General features: G+C 37.2%; 1 protein-coding gene across 1 annotated transcript; it reads left to right on the top strand.

Moving 5' to 3' along the window:
• The first annotated feature begins 15785 nt into the window (after positions 1-15785).
• LOC140988406 (uncharacterized) lies at positions 15786-17633 on the top strand. The gene is made up of 4 exons (XM_073457423.1): positions 15786-15931; positions 16015-16302; positions 16465-16666; positions 17070-17633. Exons 1-4 carry the CDS (start codon positions 15786-15788, stop codon positions 17631-17633), a joined length of 1200 nt encoding a protein of 399 aa, XP_073313524.1.
• Positions 17634-17908: the final 275 nt, after the last annotated feature.

The raw sequence follows: 17908 nt of genomic DNA, 5'->3' as shown, positions 1-17908 counted from the left end.
TCAACTGATTCACAAAGTCAGTCATCAAAGAGGTCTCACAAGAACTATTCGAATAGCTATTTCAATTACTATAACTGCAAGCCAGTTCAGAAGAGATATAGACTGAACAATCAGTTGAATAAAGCTAAAACAAATATTTTATCATCTGTACACTACACACCGAGCATACAAAAGCTGAGAAAAACCATTTGGAATACAGCTACTGGAAAGTCTGTTAGACTAATCCATGTGTGGATTACTAAGGAACTACTCAGTTCAGGACCCAAATAGATATGGGTACCAAGTTATATTATATGTGTGATTACAGGTAACAGGTACAAACAAGAACTCAATATGGTATTTGGACAGTGGATGCTCGCGACATATGACAGGAGATGCAAGTGCATTATCCCAACTGATCAAATACAATGGCCCAAACATCAGTTTCGGGGACAATTCCAAAGGTAGAACTTTGGGTAAGGGTAAGCTTATCCATGGTAACTTTACTTTTAAAGATGTTTTATTAGTAGAAAACCTGAAGTATAACTTGATTAGCATCAGTCAGTTATGCAACAGTTGATTCTCAGTACAATTTGACAAAAACTCATGTTTAGTCAAAACTTCAACTGATGAAATCATACTAACTGGCAAACGTTGTGGAAACACATATAAAGTTAGTTGGAATGATCAAACTTATGCACCAGTTTGTTTTATTGCTTCCAAATCATCTAAAAATTGGTTGTGGCATAAAAGACTAAATCATTTAAACTTTAAATCCATTGCCTATCTGAGTAAACATGAACTTGTAACTGGTTTGCCCAAAATAGATTTTTCAAAAGAAAAACTTTGCTCAGCATGTCAGTATGGTAAACAAGTACGATCCTCTTTTAAAAACAAGGGATGTAAATCTTCATCCCGATGCTTAGAACTGTTGCACATGGATCTCTTTGGTCCTATACCAGTCATGAGCTTAGGAGGAATGAAATACACCTTGGTAGTCGTAGATGATTTTTCAAGATTTACTTGGGTTATTTTTCTCAAATCTAAAGACCATACTGCTTCGCAACTAATAAAGCTCTTCAAAAGACTTTTAAATGAAAAATCAGTTGGAATTGATCGAATCAGATCTGATCGAGGAACTGAATTCATCAATCAAACTCTTTCAAATTTCCTAGAAAATGCTGGAATTAAGCATGAGCTCTCAGCAGCCAGAACTCCTCAGCAAAATGGTGTAGCTGAGAGAAGAAATCGGACTCTTAAAGAAGCTGCCAGAACAATGCTTGCTGATTCTGGTATTTCTCAAAGATTTTGGGCAGAGGCAGTAAACACTGCGTGTTATACTCAGAACAGATCAATGATTAATAAGAATCATATGAAAACACCATATGAGATCTGGCATGGAAGAAAAAGTATAATTACTTATTTCAAAATATTCGGCTGCAGATGTTTTATTCTTGATAATGGTAAAAATTATTTAAAAGCGTTTGATGCTAAATCTGCAGAAGGAATATTTCTTGGATACTCATCAGTTAGTATAGCCTATAGAGTCTTCAACAAGAAAACCCTAAATGTTGAAGAATCTGCTCATGTTGATTTCGATGAAACTGAACTAACTAATAAGCCAACTGATCAAGTTGAGCTAGTTGATCGACTTACAGATATCAGTTTAGAAGATGATGACAAAAATGAAAGTCATGGCTATCAAAACATACTTCAAACACCTGAACCAGAAGTATTGGACCAATCGTGTGTGCAAGAAGCTGTTGCTGATGATCAGTTGACAGAGCATAATGATAACATTCAAATACCAGTTGATGAAGCACCAACTGAGACTGAAAACTGTGTTCAGTTACCAACTGAAGAAATTGCTGATACAACAAATACTGAGTACAGATGGAGAAAATCACATCCACCTGAACTGGTAATAGGAAACCCATCTGATCCAGTAAGAACTTGCAATCGAATACTAAATTTATTTATCTATTCAGCTTTTGTTTCACAACTAGAACCGAAGAAAACTGATGAAGCTCTTGCTGATCCTAACTGGGTAAATACAATGCAAGAAGAGCTAAATCAGTTCACTTATAACAATGTCTGGAACTTAGTTCCAAGACCAATTTCAAAAACTATTATAGGTACAAAATGGGTATATAGAAATAAACTGAACGAGGATGGTTCAGCTGTACGCAACAAAGCAAGATTAGTGGCACAAGGATATAGGCAAGAAGAAGGAATTGACTATGATGAGACGTATGCTGCAGTTGCGAGACTGGAAGCAATCAGAATTTTTCTTGCTTATGCATCACACAAGAAATTCAAGGTATAGCAGATGGATGTAAAGAGTGAATTTCTGAACGGTCAACTACAAGAGGAAGTATAAGTTGAACAACCCACAGGTTTTGTAAATCACAACTTTCCTGATCATGTATATCATTTGAACAAAGCCTTATATGGCCTTAAACAACCTCCCAGAGCTTGGTACGAAACTCTCTCAAAATTTCTAACTGATCATGATTTTTTTGTTGGATCAGTTGATAAGACCTTGTTCAAATTTGCTAAGAATGATCACATTTTATTAGTTCAAATTTATGTTGATGATATCATATTTGGGTCAAATAACCCCAAATTATGCGAAAAGTTTGCTAAGCTAATGCAGGATAAGTTTGAAATGAGCATGATGGGCAAACTGACATTCTTTCTTGGACTGCAAGTGAAGCAACTGGAGATTGGTATATTCATCAGTCAGACTAAATATACAAAGGAGCTGCTGAAGAAATTTGGCATGGAATCATATTCAGCTGCAAATACTCCCATGAGCTCATCAGTAAAATTGGACACTGATCAAGGGGGAATATCAGTTGAGGCGACATTATATCGAGGTTTAATGGGTTCATTGTTGTACCTAACTGCCAGTCGTCTTGATATTGTATTTGATGTCTGTATGTGTGCTAGACTTCAAGAAAATCCTAAGCAATCACATTTCTCAGCTGCTAAAAGTGTTTTGAAATATCTTAAGGGTACACAAAATGTTGGGTTATGGCATTCTAAAGACTCTACTTTCAATTTAGTTGGATATTCAGATGCAGATTATGCAGGATGTAAGCTTGATAGCAAAAGTACAAGTGGATCTTGTCAGTTTCTAGGAGACAGACTGATCTCTTGGTTCAGCAAAAAGCAGACATCCATAGCTACCTCAACAACTGAAGCAGAATACCTTGCTGCTGGTAGTTGTTGTGCACAACTGATCTGGATCCTGCAACAACTGAAAGATTATGGAGTAATTACAAATGAATCGCCCATATTTTGTGACAATACGAGCACAATTGCCATCACCTATAATCCAGTTTTTCACTCAAGGACCAAGTATATAGATGTCAGGCACCACTTCATTAGAGACCATGCTTTGTAGAAGGACATCAGACTGGAGTACATTTCAACAGAGCAACAAGCAGCTGACATCTTCACCAAACCATTACCCGAGACAAAGTTTTATTACTTTCGCAATATTCTTGGTTTAATTGACTTTTCTTAAAATTGTTGTTGATGCTGTTTTACTAATAAAATTATTTGCAGAAAATAAGAACACAACAAAAAATTGGAAATGATACTTTGTTAAGAATAAAATCGATTCCACATTACAGAAGATAACTTAGAACCAACTGAATCTTGCCATTCTGTAATCCAATTATTCAACTCATAAATTCGGATTCTAGAAAATGATTCAGTTGTAGAAATCTTCTCAATTACATGTCATTCCTTCCATAACATTGCATGTAACAGAACATTGTCATCAACCAGGTCTGTAACATGCCTGACTTCAAAACGATCAATGTATTTTCTTGCTGTTGCTGCTTGAGCAAGAGAAAGAGCAGCACCACTATTACTTATCATCTGCAAATCATGAATTTTGAACCATGTTGACATCACTTTCGTCAAGACATATTCCTCCATCGTTTTCTTCAACTCTTCTAAATAAGGACTTAATTGTTCGATAACTTGAATATGTGTACTGTTGCGTGCATCAGAATTACTTGAATCTGACATATTGAACTGTTATTATCTCACATTTTATCTTTATCGTCCTTTTTATAGACAGATGACATTAAATGTTGAAGAAGCTAAAGAGTCTCGAGTCAACCGAAGCGTTTTTCTCATTTACCCAGGCTTCTTATTTATCAGTTGTTCATTATTAACTGATATCAGTTTGTCATTTATTACTTAATGCTTAACTGATTTCAGTTCATAGTCAACTGATAGAAGTTAATCTTTCATCAGTTCATCTGTTTAAAGTTCGCAATTCATATATATATAACAACTGAGGAAGTTTATCATTTGCAGGAAAGAGAAAAACAAAGTTAAGCTCATATAAATACTTTATTCAACCATAAATGTTTGCACGGATTACATCATCATATTTTTCCTCTACAACAATTATCCACATTTTCAACCAAGCGGATAAAGGTCCGGTAGATGTCTTGTCAAAGCCCTGAGAACCAGCTATGCGCTTAAGGATTTTCAGCTCCTTTCGAAGCATTAGCTGATAGAGATGACCATCCTTAAAGACGTCCACCCACACAGCTATGTTCAAGTGCTCCCGCAACTTTTTCATCTCTGCCACCAGTTCTGGAGTGGTAGCCTCCCCAGTATTGTACAGGAACTCAAGCTTCTGTAACTTTTCCCAGTAGTGAAGACTCTTATAGAAGACCTCATCTTCTATAACAGCCTTCCTAACCTCCAGAGCAAATGGCGAAGCACTCGAGCTACTCGTATCTGCCATTCTTTTTGTCTTGAATATTTTCACCAATATAACTGAAACTAACCGTGTTACTTCAATTTATAGTCGAAAGTCATGGAAGCTGAAGGGTCGTCAACGTTTCAGCAAACGATAATCTTTCTGACCCTTAAATTTATTTTATATCGTCACTTTAATTATTCTATGCACCGATTAAGGGGGAATATCAGTCTTTGAAAATGTTAACTGAGAGGACAATTGTTTGTGAATTCTCAACTGAAATGAATCAGTCTCCCAACTGATTGTTCAGCTGGATATTTTACAAATCTTCTTGTATACGTTAACAAATTAAAAAACTTATTATATTCCAAATCAATTAACGTGACCGCAGTTTCATAACGTGGCCTATTTTAAACCGCTTACTTTTTGCACACATGCTTACAACACACGTACACATATTTTTATTCAAATTTTTTTTGGACTGACACGTGACCCGAATTTGAACAGTCACGAACAAATGTATTATGCCCGCCTCAATTCAGTTTTCTTTCTTACACATACAATCAGTTCTTAAGAGCATACTAATTCCAAAGCTTATCTTTTACAAATTTCAGACCAATTTACTTTTCGAAATGGCGAATCAAATCCCAGCTCACATGTTGAACGCTATGGCCATTGATTTTGACTCAGTTTTATCAGTTGAAGAAGCTGATGTTAAGAACGTCTTTCTGAAGATTGAATCTGCTGGTCTCAGGATGTTTTTGGGACAATCTTCGTAGGAGATCTACCCCAAGGAAATAAATGAATTCTATATGAAGGGGTTTGTCACTACTGATGGAAGTATCTCTGTAACTGTCAATAGTCAGCTGTTGATCCTATCTGAAGAGACCTTCGGAGAAATTTTCTCGTTGCCAACTGATGGATACGTCAGCTTCTCTGAAGTCAAAACATCTGATGGGCGGAAAATTAGCGGAAAATTAAAGTTTCCGATCCTAAGAAGGAACTGAAGCATGAGGTTCAGTTATTATCCGACATTGTGGCGAAGGGCATATTGGCTAAAGCAGGCTCTTATGCTGCCCTTACTCTTGAGAAATTCCAAGTGATGACCATCATCATGGGAGAGAAGAAAGCTAACTGGAGGCACATTATCTTCAATATTCTAAGGAATATGCTTCAATCTACCAAACAATCAAGAGGCTTTGCCATTCCAACCAGTTATCTTCTGAAACTAAAGGGATTGGTAGCTGACAATGCTGGAAAATCCTCAAAGTTCAAGGTCTTCACTGCCAAGAACATCTTGCCACCAAAAACCAAACAGGAGGTTGGGACGCAACCACCTGCTCCAACACCAGTCAAGAAGGCCAAAACTTTGGCCCAACTGAAGACTGCAAAACGAAAACTGATTATCAGAGAATCAGATTCGGAGAAAACTCCTTCTCCTAAGCTTGTCAAGAGACCGAGGACGCAAAGAACTAAACCAATAACAGCGGTGAAATTCATTCCAACTGAGAGCTTGACTCAATCAGCTGATCAACAGCCTATTTAGGCTATACCTTTGCAGGTTGTTCCACCTGATGATTCAGTTGCAGAAGAAGAGGCACCCGCTAAAATAAGAGCTCCCTTGACTCATGTAAATCGCCCTACCATTTTGCCTCGGGCCAGATCTAAAGGCGTTATACTGAGGGAACCAGTGGACACTACTCATTTTGGTCTGGATATTCCTCACATTCTCACAACTGACAAAGGAAAAGGCAAGCTAGTTGAAGAGCCAAGGCCATCTAATGCCATCCAAACTCACATTGACTTGGTTTGGGAACAGGTCAATGCATTTGCCACAGCGAAACTGAAATCTTTTGATAGTTGGAAGAAGTTCAGGACTGAAATTTTTGCCAAAGAGCTAAAGCGCAAATCACAGCTGAAAAAGTTTATTAAACTTGAAGAGATTGTCTTGAAAATAGTCAAAGCTGCTACGATTTCCCAGGCATTGGAGAGGCAAAAATATTTCTTTGATCAGATTCGAGTCAAAAAGCTGACTAAAATGGTTGAAGAGCTGAAATCCAACTACAATCCCGTAGGTCCAACTGCCTATTATGATAGAGCTGTGTTCCCCCAACTGGACACAGATCTTAGTGGGCTACAAATGGAAATCAGATTTTGGGAACAGGATCAGGAATTGGTTCTCCCTGAAAAATCCTCCCGTTCAAAAGCAAAAGAAGATACACTCTCCTCCCAGTAGAAAGAGCTATCTCCATAACCATCTGCTGAAAAACCTGTTCAGGATGTGCCACAATCATCTGCTGTAGAACATCAGATGTACTCTGAAGCTGAGCTGACTTTTGCCAACATTGATGAAATCAATCAAGTAGTGGCGAAAGAATCTCTTATGAGTGAACCCATCTCTGAAGAAGTTGATCACTCAACTGATCAAATCGATCAAGAGGTTCCTATCTCAACAGAAGTACCAGTTCAGTCTGTTGTTGCTGAAACAGAAGAACAAGCAGTGGTGGCTATCCCATCACCAAATCAACAGATTGCTGAAAAACTTCCAACTGATGAGCCAGCTCAAATCACAACTGATTGTCAAGAAGATGCATCAGCTCATGATCAATCAACTGAAGATCCTGCAGTCTCTCTTATTCAGCAGGAAAGTATCTCTGCTGATCATCATCAATCTTCACCTCCTACAGTCTAAGTGGCAGTAACTGAAACAAATGTTCCAGCACAGACTATTTCTGAAACGATGATATCTGATAAGACCATGGTGGTCTTTGATCAAGTCTCAACGGAACCAGGAACATCTTGTCAGTCTCCGCCTCATTTTTCTACAGATTTTGATAAAGTTCTGGAAGATATTAAGGAAATTCAGCAGAAAATGAATGAAATGATCAATCATGTATACAAGATCCAGCATACTCAATTAGAGCATTCTCTGAAACTGGAACACTCTGAAAAATTCAAATATCAGAAACTGACGACAATTCAAGATGCTTTAACATCTCTCTCTCGAACAGTGGATGATATTCAGAAGAACAGAGGTTTGGTTAAGAGTCTCTCAGTAACTCGAGGCTCTATCAGCAAAAGAGTTGATGCTGTGGAAACACTTGTATCAAGAAAGATAGATGTACTTCAAATCGCTCTAACCTCTGCTGTTGAAAACGTCTCCAACTCTGTCAACTTTCTATCAACAGATGTTCGAAGATTATCCTTGAAGATGGAGCTGTTTGACAAAAAAGGGGAAGAGATCAAAGAGATTCTAGAACAACAGAAGAAATCTTCTCGTTGAAGAAAAATCTCTACAAGTCTATCTATCTTGTATTTGTGTTGATTATTATTTAGCTGATCAAGATCAACCACTTATTTTATCTACAATGTTTTCAGATGATCAGTTATTATTCACTTAGTTTTGTCAAACACCATCAAGAGAGAAATTGTTGGAAACGAAATTCCGGCGTTTGACAAAATATGAAATTCTGGAGTTTGACAAACTGATCAACCAACTGATACGCGCAATTATACTCAGTAACTGGACTTAACAACTGAAATCAGCAGATCTAATAAAGAAAACTGATCAGTTGTTGGCGTTTGACAAAATATGAACCAAACTCTAAATTCTGGAGTTTGACAAACTGATCAACCAACTGATACGCGCAATTATATTCAGCAATCTGGACTTAACAACTGAAATCAGCAGATCTAAACTGATCAGTTGGAAATCGATCAGTTGATATATTCAGCCGAATGCTTCCTTCAACTAAACATATCTCGAGAAAGAGCATTCAACCGACAAAGAGACATAGCAGATTGCAACTGAATATGAAACACCGCACTTCAATCAATACAACTTAGAACAACGCATTTCGGCTAAAGCAATTAAGACGCCGCATTATAATAAATGAAGCAAACAATGCCCAAGGAATGATGAAGTGGCAATCAACGGATACAAAGATTCTAACATATCTCAAGTTACCGTTGGAAGGGAAGCTTATAAATATGACAGAAGAACAGCTGAAGAATAAGACACAGATCACTCTATTAAAAGATTGTTGTTACTCTGTCAAAATCTCAGCTCACCCTTACTTGATTTATTCGTAGCAGTCAAGGCTACAATCTGAGCTCACTAGCACTTTGTAATAATCGTTAAATTCGATAGTGCTAAGATCAGTTACGCACTGAGAATATCTTGTAATACTAAGAGTTCCAGTTTTTGGCAGTGATAAGTCCAAACTGAAGTGGGTCAGTACAAATCTTGTATTCGATCAAAGTCTTTTTGTGGAAATCCTATCCTTGAGATAGAAGGGGTGACGTAGGAGTAATTGAAATCTCCGAACATCCATAAACAATCCTTGTGTATTTTATTTCAGTTTTGTATTCTATCTTTCAGTCAGTTAATTTCCGCAACTACTTCAGTTTAACTGATTGTCATTGACCAACAAGATTCTGAGATTCAGTTTCTCACCAAACTGAACTCAAAACTCGAAAAGTTCAGTTTTAATTGTGAGTGTTTATTCAAACCCCCCCTTCTAAACACTCTTGTTACGTTAATCGATCCTATCAAGTTCATTCGGCATAGAAGCCAACATGTAGCTCTTAGTTTGAATATCATGGTCCCATCATTTTTCAAGCTTAGCCAATTCAGTCGGACTGACTTTCGAAGGTGCTTCCTTCGGTGGCTTCTTATCAAGCACATACACAATCTTTTCCGAGTTCAGAACAATCTTTAAATTTCGAAACCAGTCAATATAGTTATGGCTAGTCAATTTGTTTTGATCGAGAATGATTGAAAGTGGATTGCGTGACGACATTGCAAATATACTGAAAAGAAAAGACATATAATTGTTACTGACTATTTTAAAATAATTTTAAGATATAAAATATGGATTTTTATTTTATAAATTTCCTCCCACTATTTTGACATTTTCACCACCCTCTGATGAAAAGAGAAATCGTATTTCCTTAGTGGGCACATAGAGTCCAATTAGCAAATTATAATCCCGAATAATATCAGTCAATTATAATTTCTAAAAGGTAGAATCCAATTGCATCCCTATGCAACCTCCGCGTGTTTTGCCTCACATTTAATAAGGACCCAATAATATGACGCCGTTTATTTTCGCGTGTCAAACCGACCCATCAATATTGAATTGTAGTGGACGGTCGCCATGAGTTCTCCCAATAATATGAGCCGAAGTCATGGGAGTTCCACTCAATTTACATCATATGTCCGGTGGAAGTCACAGCTTTCCGGCGTCCAGACCTCCCCAATAATATGAGCCAGACACTGTCCGCGGGTAGCGATCAACATGCAACCACGTTTGATGGAAGGCAAAGAAAAATTAAATTCTTTTAATTTTTACTTTTACGGATTGATATAAATTTTGAATCATATTCAAAGTGAGGGATTTTAATTTTTAAAATTGTCTCATCATTTTAATTTTAAAATCGCGTGCCATGTTTGTACTTTTGCCAGATTCATGCAACTATATTATTTAATAATATACATACATGCATACTACTATATATCGCATATATCATAATATGACATTCAACAATAAATAAGGAAGATCGATCGCCAACACTATTAGATCCATGTGAGCCAAACATGGATACAGGTCCAAAACCTAGGTAAATGCAGGGATGTAAATGCAACTCTTACAAGGGCTTCTAATATTTTACATGTCTTCATCTTGAGCATCGGGTCAACCATCTTCTAGTCTTGATCTCCCACTATTTCTAATAATTACATTAAAATAGCCATAGCACATAAGGGATACATCTCATTGGATGGGAACGAGCAATAAACCAGGTTCACTTTAAAATATCACATATTAACAAAATGAATAAAACAGTAAAATATCCTAACATACACCTAACACATTGGTCAAGCCTCTCGATCATCCTTCATGCATTTAATATCAAATATTATCATCAATTAATTAAACAACTTTAATTAACTGATAAATCATATATCTAATAATTTATCACTAACCCACCACAATTATTAAAGAATTTAATAAATTAAATAAACTCCTTTATTTAATTTATTAAATTCTTTAATAATTGTGGTGGTTTTATTTAATTTCCAATTAAATCAATAATAATTGATTTCTTGTAAAACTCATTTTTACCATAAATAATTAAAATCATATTCTAATTATTTATTTTACAAGAAAATTATTAATTTTCCAAAAAATTAATTTTAAAAAAAAAATTGAACTAATTTTAAAAAATATCAATTTTGCCCAAAAAATTTTAAAAATCAGAAAATTACACCTCAGGCCCAATAATCCAGCACAGTTCCCGAGACAATCCTGGGTAGCCGCCCGCACTGCCCGCCCGCTGCCCGAACGTTTCGGGCAGTGGCGGGACTCGTGTGCGTGCATGGCGCGTCCGCACGCTGCGCTACTAAGTACGCCGCGCAGGGCGGCGCCCAGCGTACGGATGCTCCGCACGCTGTGTCGAGCTGCGCGCTACCGTGCGCGACCCTGCGCGCACGGATTGCCCGGAACAGTTCTGGGCAGATTCAAAAAAAAATTTTTTTTTCTGAAAAATAATTTTGATGATGCTTCAATTTTTTGAAAATTTTCTTGTGTGGTTAGAAACAAATTATTCAATATTAAAAACCATACGATTTAAAAAAAACCTTGGCTCTAATACCACTGTTGGATCTCAGTTTTCTCGTGCCCAAACGCAGCGAAAGTTTTAAAATTTTTATTTTATTTTGACAATCAAAATATATTTGTTTGAGTGTAGGCGGATATAGCTATTGTTGAATCCCTACGAACTTTCTTCACTGACTCCTTTCTTCTAATAAGGTCCACGACTAGATGATTTGTCCCTCTTCTAATTCGCACTAGAAAAATTAGAATAAGTTTTTATGTTGGGGATTGAAAAAGAGAGACGGCTCAAAGTTTTCCTTCAAAAAGAAGTGGCCGAATTTTCAAGCTTTGGGAGAGAGCTTTTTCGAAATTTGTGAAGGTGGTGGCTAGGGTTATGGCTTGATTACACCTATTTATAATTAAGCCATGACCTTAATCCACATAAAATAATACGTGTGCCTTTTAATTAACATTAATGGGCTTGATTAATTAATTGGGCTAGTCCAACTAGTTTATTTTATTAATCAAAGTCCATTAAGAATTTTAATTATTTAGTATGTTGGACTTGTACTCCTACAAGCTCATTAAACATACTTCCCACCAATTTTAATTTAATATTTAATAAACCCAACTTTTGAGTTTAATAAATTAAATTATTTATAAATTCAACATTTGAATTTATCACATAAATTGTAAATTCAACTCCTTGAATTTAATCACCTCCAAAATTTAATTATCATAAATTCAACTACTTGAATTTACTATATCATAATATAAATTCAACATCTTGAATTTATTCTCTCAACGGGAACAAACGATCCAGTGCTTGTGTGACCCTGAATGGTTCAGGAATACAGCTAGCCGTGGGTTCACAACTCTTTGTGATTCAGAATAACATTTATTCTTATTCGGGCTTACCCTAGTTAGCCCCATTATTTTCATCAACACCTTGATCAAAAATGTCAGAACTCATTTCAGATTGTACCCATCGGATCATGGTAAGAGCGTCTAGNTAACTCATTTCAGATTGTACCCATCGGATCATGGTAAGAGCGTCTAGTAGCATCGCCCCATGATCTCCTAGGTATCACTGATAGTGCCTACAAGAACCAGTCGATTATGATTAACGTACTGTACGGTCCCTTAATCTCATATATCCCGATCGAATTTGCAACAATTGGTTCATCGATGGTTGCATATTAATTCAATAACTATGTGATACATATAATAGTGGCATCGCGTGTACTATTGGAGAACTCCTTCTCCAATGTACATCTCATACTCTGGTCAGAGATTCCATGCACTATTATTACATCAGATCACATAGGATATCCACACCGTAGGTGAGCGGTGAATCATCGACTACAATACACTGGCTCCTGTATGTGTCGCAACTGTACCCAACCTCGCCACATGATGACTCTTCTGGAGCCTGTAAACGAGTCAAAGCACAGCCCTAGCATATAGAGCTTCCGTTTTGTCGCGGGTCATAAGGACTAACGGTGTACAATCATAACCACGGACTTATCCTNAGGTCATAAGGACTAACGGTGTACAATCATAACCACGGACTTATCCTCTCGATGATGAATGATAACCACTTGGAAAGTCCGAGGGAGGGTTGTTCGGTATAATCATCATACGACTACCCATCCACATTTTTGGACATATATATGCCCTTACCAAGAAACGCAGTACACAACATCACAGATGCTAGTCTCGAGCTCAAGCGACCTTTATCCCTGTTTTAGATGGCTGAATCGACTAGGAACGAATTTAGAATATGCAATGTTTACAAATGAGTTTCAATATCGAATTACGATTCATTTGTATTAAAAAATAATAAAGAACTTTATCTATGCTGTTTGCACGGGTATACAGTTAAAGTATAACGAAACCATTAAAAAAATAAATTATATTAAAATAAATATTGTTTATTACACTTAAGTCAATAAATTCTCCAGCCAACAATTGGCTTACAGGACATCTACTCTAACATGAATTTCCTAGAACTTACACATATGATGAAAGAAAAGGATTTAAAGTTTATGCATATTCATGATAAAGCTATTTTATTAAAGGTAATTTTCACTATTGCATGTGGATGTATACGTATTACTTGTTATCATGGTTAAGATTTGCTGAGTCATTAGACTCACTAGGAGTGAATGATGCAAGTGAAGGTGTTTATGATGATGTTGGAGGATTTGACGGTTGAACTGGCTGGACTGATGTGCACATAACCCGATGACCACTGCTAGTTTTCTGCATTATTATGATGACTTTACAGTACTTTAAAGATTTTCATGACTTTTGATGCTTATGAGAGGTGTTGAGAAGACTTAAGATATTTTTGCTCTTTTGAAAAAATGCTAGCTTTAGGTTTTAATTTGACGGTTTACGATTTTATGTTTTGCACTGTGTTTTTGGATTTCCAAATAATAAGTTGGTGAGTTTATTTTAAATGGTGAGAAAGTATATTTATGTTTATATATGTATTTTTACATGTTTCGGACGAAGCATGTAGGAAAAAAAATTTCTAGTGTATTTTAAAGAAAATGAGTAGTATAAGTTTCAGTTGGTATCAGAGTAACGTTCTTGCAAAGGGTTGTGCCGTCGCCAGTTCCGGAATGCTCAGTCGTTAAGCCTCAAGTTTGTAAGTTTAAATGCTTTACATGATTTTTATGATGGTACATTCATGTTTACATGGTTTAGATGCTTAAGTTACATGTTTAAATGCTTTTTAAAGTTAATTGATATTTATGTTTAAGTTTCTCGATAAAGGATTTTTATATGTTGTATGATTAGAAGTTTAGATTTAAATGCATGCTGGATACGTTTAAAATTTGGAAAACATTCAGATATAATACCTCTTCGACGCGCACCTAGTACGGATAGGCAAGCCGAGACTCACGAGTATTGTCAAGAGAATACCGCCTCCCAATGGGGATGCTGCTACTCGTGTACTAGAGGGTATGACACGTTTCTTTGAGCAGAAGGATCTGAGGCCACAACATGATAAGTATGATCAGTTTTGGAGGCTTGGTCCGAAGGAGTTTTCAGGAACCATCGACCCATTTGTTGCTGAGGGTTGGATTAGATCCCTTGAGGTGCATTTCCATTATATGAATATGGGGGATGCTGATCGAGTTAGGTGTGCTACTTATATGCTGTGAGATGATGCTTCTCTTTGGTGGCAAGGAGCTGAGCAAGGATTTAATCTAGCCACCCTCACTTGGGTGCAATTCAAGAACATCTTCTATGACAAGTATTTTACTACTGATGTCCGATGACGCTTGAAGAGAGAGTTTACGAGTCTCTGACAGGGAGACATGTCTGTGGCTGAGTTCGTTACGAAGTTCGATAGCGTTGACACTTTGTACACCTTATTGCTAGAGATGCTACTAAGAAACTGATGTATTTCTTGGATGGCCTTCGACCTACTATACGCTGTGATGTGATATTGATGCGACCGACGGATTATGCAGCTGCCACTGCTTGTGCTTTCCAAGTTGAGCAAGCCCTTAAGGATATTGACTTTGAGATGCAGTGCAAGAGATAGCAGCACCAGCAGAACTCACAGCCGAATAAGAGATAGTTTACGGGACCTCCCAAAGCTCAATGGCAGCAAAAGCCCCAAGGACAGTTGAAGAAACAGGGGCAACAGAAGCCACCTGAGTCTGGAGCCCCAAAACCTGAAGAGAGGCCACTGTGCAAAGAATGCAATGGCCCACACTATGGCAAGTGCATGTGGGGAACATAAAATTGCTTCGTATGCAAGGAAGAAGGATATAAAGCTATTGACTACCTAAAGAAGAAAGGACCAACTGTTGGCAGAGCTTATGTTATGCATGCTGAGGAGGCTGAAGCAAAGCCAGAAACTACTCTGATTACTGATAACCTAGTTGTTTAACGTTTTTATATTGCTTTTATTATATGAAATGTTAAATTGGTTATGGAAATTGATTGGGATATTAAGAACCTAGAAGAAAATAGGTTGCATGCTCTTCCTTTGTTGGATTTAAGAGATGACATTGAGAATTATAGAAATTGGGCATAAAATATGAGCTTTAATAAAGCAAAGGAATGAATCGAACCAAATTAAGAATTTTAGCTCTTAAAATTGGAGGAAACGAACTTTGGGCCAAATATTGCATGAAAATCAAAATTTAGGGTCTAAAATGCAAAAAACGAGAGTTAAAGAGTTAATTTGCTCAAGGCCGAGAATTCAAGGGCTAAACTATAATTTCTAAGAAGTACAGGGACTGAAATTGAGATGACCAAAAATTCTAAGCTAAAATCTGGAATTTTCGAAAATTCAGGGACTAAATTGCAAATTTTGAAAGTTCGGGGGCTGTTTTTTAAATTCTAGTAAACCATGGTCTATTTTCGTAATTTTTGGAATTCAGGGGTCAAAACAGTTAATTTCGAAAGTTTAGGGCTGGAATTGATTGAATTCGAAATTAATTGGGGCTAAGATGCAATTTTCGAAGCTTAAAGGCCAAAATGAAGAAATTCGAAACCTTAATGGTTTGCAATGCAATTTTCGAAACTCGATTTGGGTAAAATTGTGTATTGTTTGGGAATTATTAGGGCTAAATGAGGAAAGTTTCGATAATTTTGGGTAATTAATGATATAAATACTTTAAGTTTTCAACACGATTGGATTTGATGGTATATTTGTCGCAAGAATGATATTCATTTTAGGTGTAGCTACCTATGCATTGCTGGATTCGGAGCTGCACTCTCATTCATATCAAAAACGCTCGTCAAGGGACAAAAGCTTATACCCGAGAATTTGGAATTGGACTTTAAAGTTTCTATTACTTCTGGTGATCAAATGGTTACATCAAGTATTGTGAAGAATCTAGAGCTTCGTTTGCAAAAAGAAGTGGTTCAGGAAGATCTCATCGTACTCCCGAAGTCTGAATTCGACATCATTCTTGGCATGGATTGGCTATCTTTGAATGGAGCTTCGATAAATTTTCGACAGAGGTCAGTATATATTCGACCAGCCAGAGGAAAATCTTTTGTCTTTGAGGTAGCAAGAAACAAGCAAATGCCGCACATTATCTCCTACAACTGTGCGAGAAAACTTTTGAGGCGAGGTTGCCAAGCTCTTCTGGCATCTATTACTTCAGCACATGTTCCTGTCAGTCAGAAGCTAGAGGATGTTGAGGTTGTCAGAGACCTTCCTAGCGTCTTTCTTGAGAACTTTTCTGGAACTCCATCGGACCGAGAGGTGGAATTTTCTATTAAGTTAATGCCGGGTACAATGCCAATTAATAAGGCAGCCTATCATGTAGCAACTGTTGAAATGAAAGAGTTGAAGGATCAAATTAAAGAGTTGCCGGACAAGGTTTTATTTGCCCGAGTTGTTGTTCATGGGGCGCACCGATATTATTTGTGAAGAAGAATGATGGTAGTATGTGACTATGCATTGACTATAGAGAGATGAACAGAGTCACCATCAAGAATAAGTACCTCTGCCTAGAATTGAAGACTTGTTTGATCAGTTGCAAGGAGCTTCAATTTTATCGAAGATAGATATTCGTTCGGGATACCATCAGTTGAAGGTAAAGGAGTCCAATGTTCATAAGACGGCTTTTAGGACTCGATATGGGCACTACGAGTTTATGATGATGCCATTCGGGTTGACCAATGCGCCAGCGATCTTCATGGAGCTCATGAATCGTGTATTTCAGTCGTATCTGGATCAATTTATTATAGTCTTCATATATGATATTCTGATTTACTCGAAGAGTAAAGAAGAACATAGTCAGCACTTAAGAATGGAACTACAAATATTGCAATATAGAAATTTATTCGCTAAGTTTAGCAAGTGCGGGTTTTGGCTCGAGAGAGTGGCATTCTTAGGCCACATTATTTCGAGATATGGAGTTGAAGTCGATCCCAGCAAGGTCGAGACAGTTAGAGAATGGCCAGTACCTAAGAGTGTAACCGAGATCCGCAGTTTCTTGGGTCTATCTGGCTACAACCGAAAGTTTATTCAGAGTTTCTCTTCTATTGTAGTACCCTTGACCGCCTTGACAAAGAAGAATGCGAAGTTTAATTGGAGATCGTACTACCAAGGGAATTTCGAGAAGTTGAAGCAAGCTTTGACTTCAACGCTAGTCTTATCAATGCCATCGGGGCAAGGAGAGTATGTTCTCTATATAGAAGCTTCGAAGCTGGGTTTAGGCGCAATCCTGATTCAGAATGATCGAGTGATAGCATATGCATCTAGGAAGTTGAAGGTTCATCAGAAGAATTACCCCACTCATGACCTCGAGCTTCCAGCAGTAGTATTTGCTCTCAAGTTTTGAAGACATTACTTATATGAGGAGAAGTACAAGATTTTCACTGATCATAAAAGCTTGAAATACTTCTTCACCCAAAAAGAGTTGAATATAAGACAACGAAGATGGTTAGAGTTGGTGAAGGATTACGATTGCGATATTAGCTACAATCCGAGAAAGGCTAATGTAGTCGCGGATGCATTGAGTAGAAAGACAGTAGTTATTACTCAATTGTCAATTCAGAGACCATTGCAGGAAGAGATTCAGCGATTCAAGCTTGCAGAGTATGCTAGAGGAGAGGC

The sequence above is a fragment of the Primulina huaijiensis genome, chromosome 11, assembly GCF_012295235.1.
Source record: "Primulina huaijiensis isolate GDHJ02 chromosome 11, ASM1229523v2, whole genome shotgun sequence".
NCBI classification, from domain to species: domain Eukaryota; kingdom Viridiplantae; phylum Streptophyta; class Magnoliopsida; order Lamiales; family Gesneriaceae; genus Primulina; species Primulina huaijiensis.
This window is presented reverse-complemented; position numbering and strand designations above follow the sequence as displayed.

Excerpts from the sequence above, each read along its gene's own strand:
- LOC140988406 (XM_073457423.1), top strand. The coding sequence starts at position 15,786 with ATGCAATTTTCGAAGCTTAAAGGCCAAAATGAAGAAATTCGAAACCTT. Across the intron at positions 16,303-16,464 it reads TCGATAAATTTTCGACAGAG|TCAGAAGCTAGAGGATGTTG; the intron begins GTCAGTATATAT and ends TGTTCCTGTCAG. Across the intron at positions 16,667-17,069 it reads TTAAAGAGTTGCCGGACAAG|AGTAAAGAAGAACATAGTCA; the intron begins GTTTTATTTGCC and ends ATTTACTCGAAG.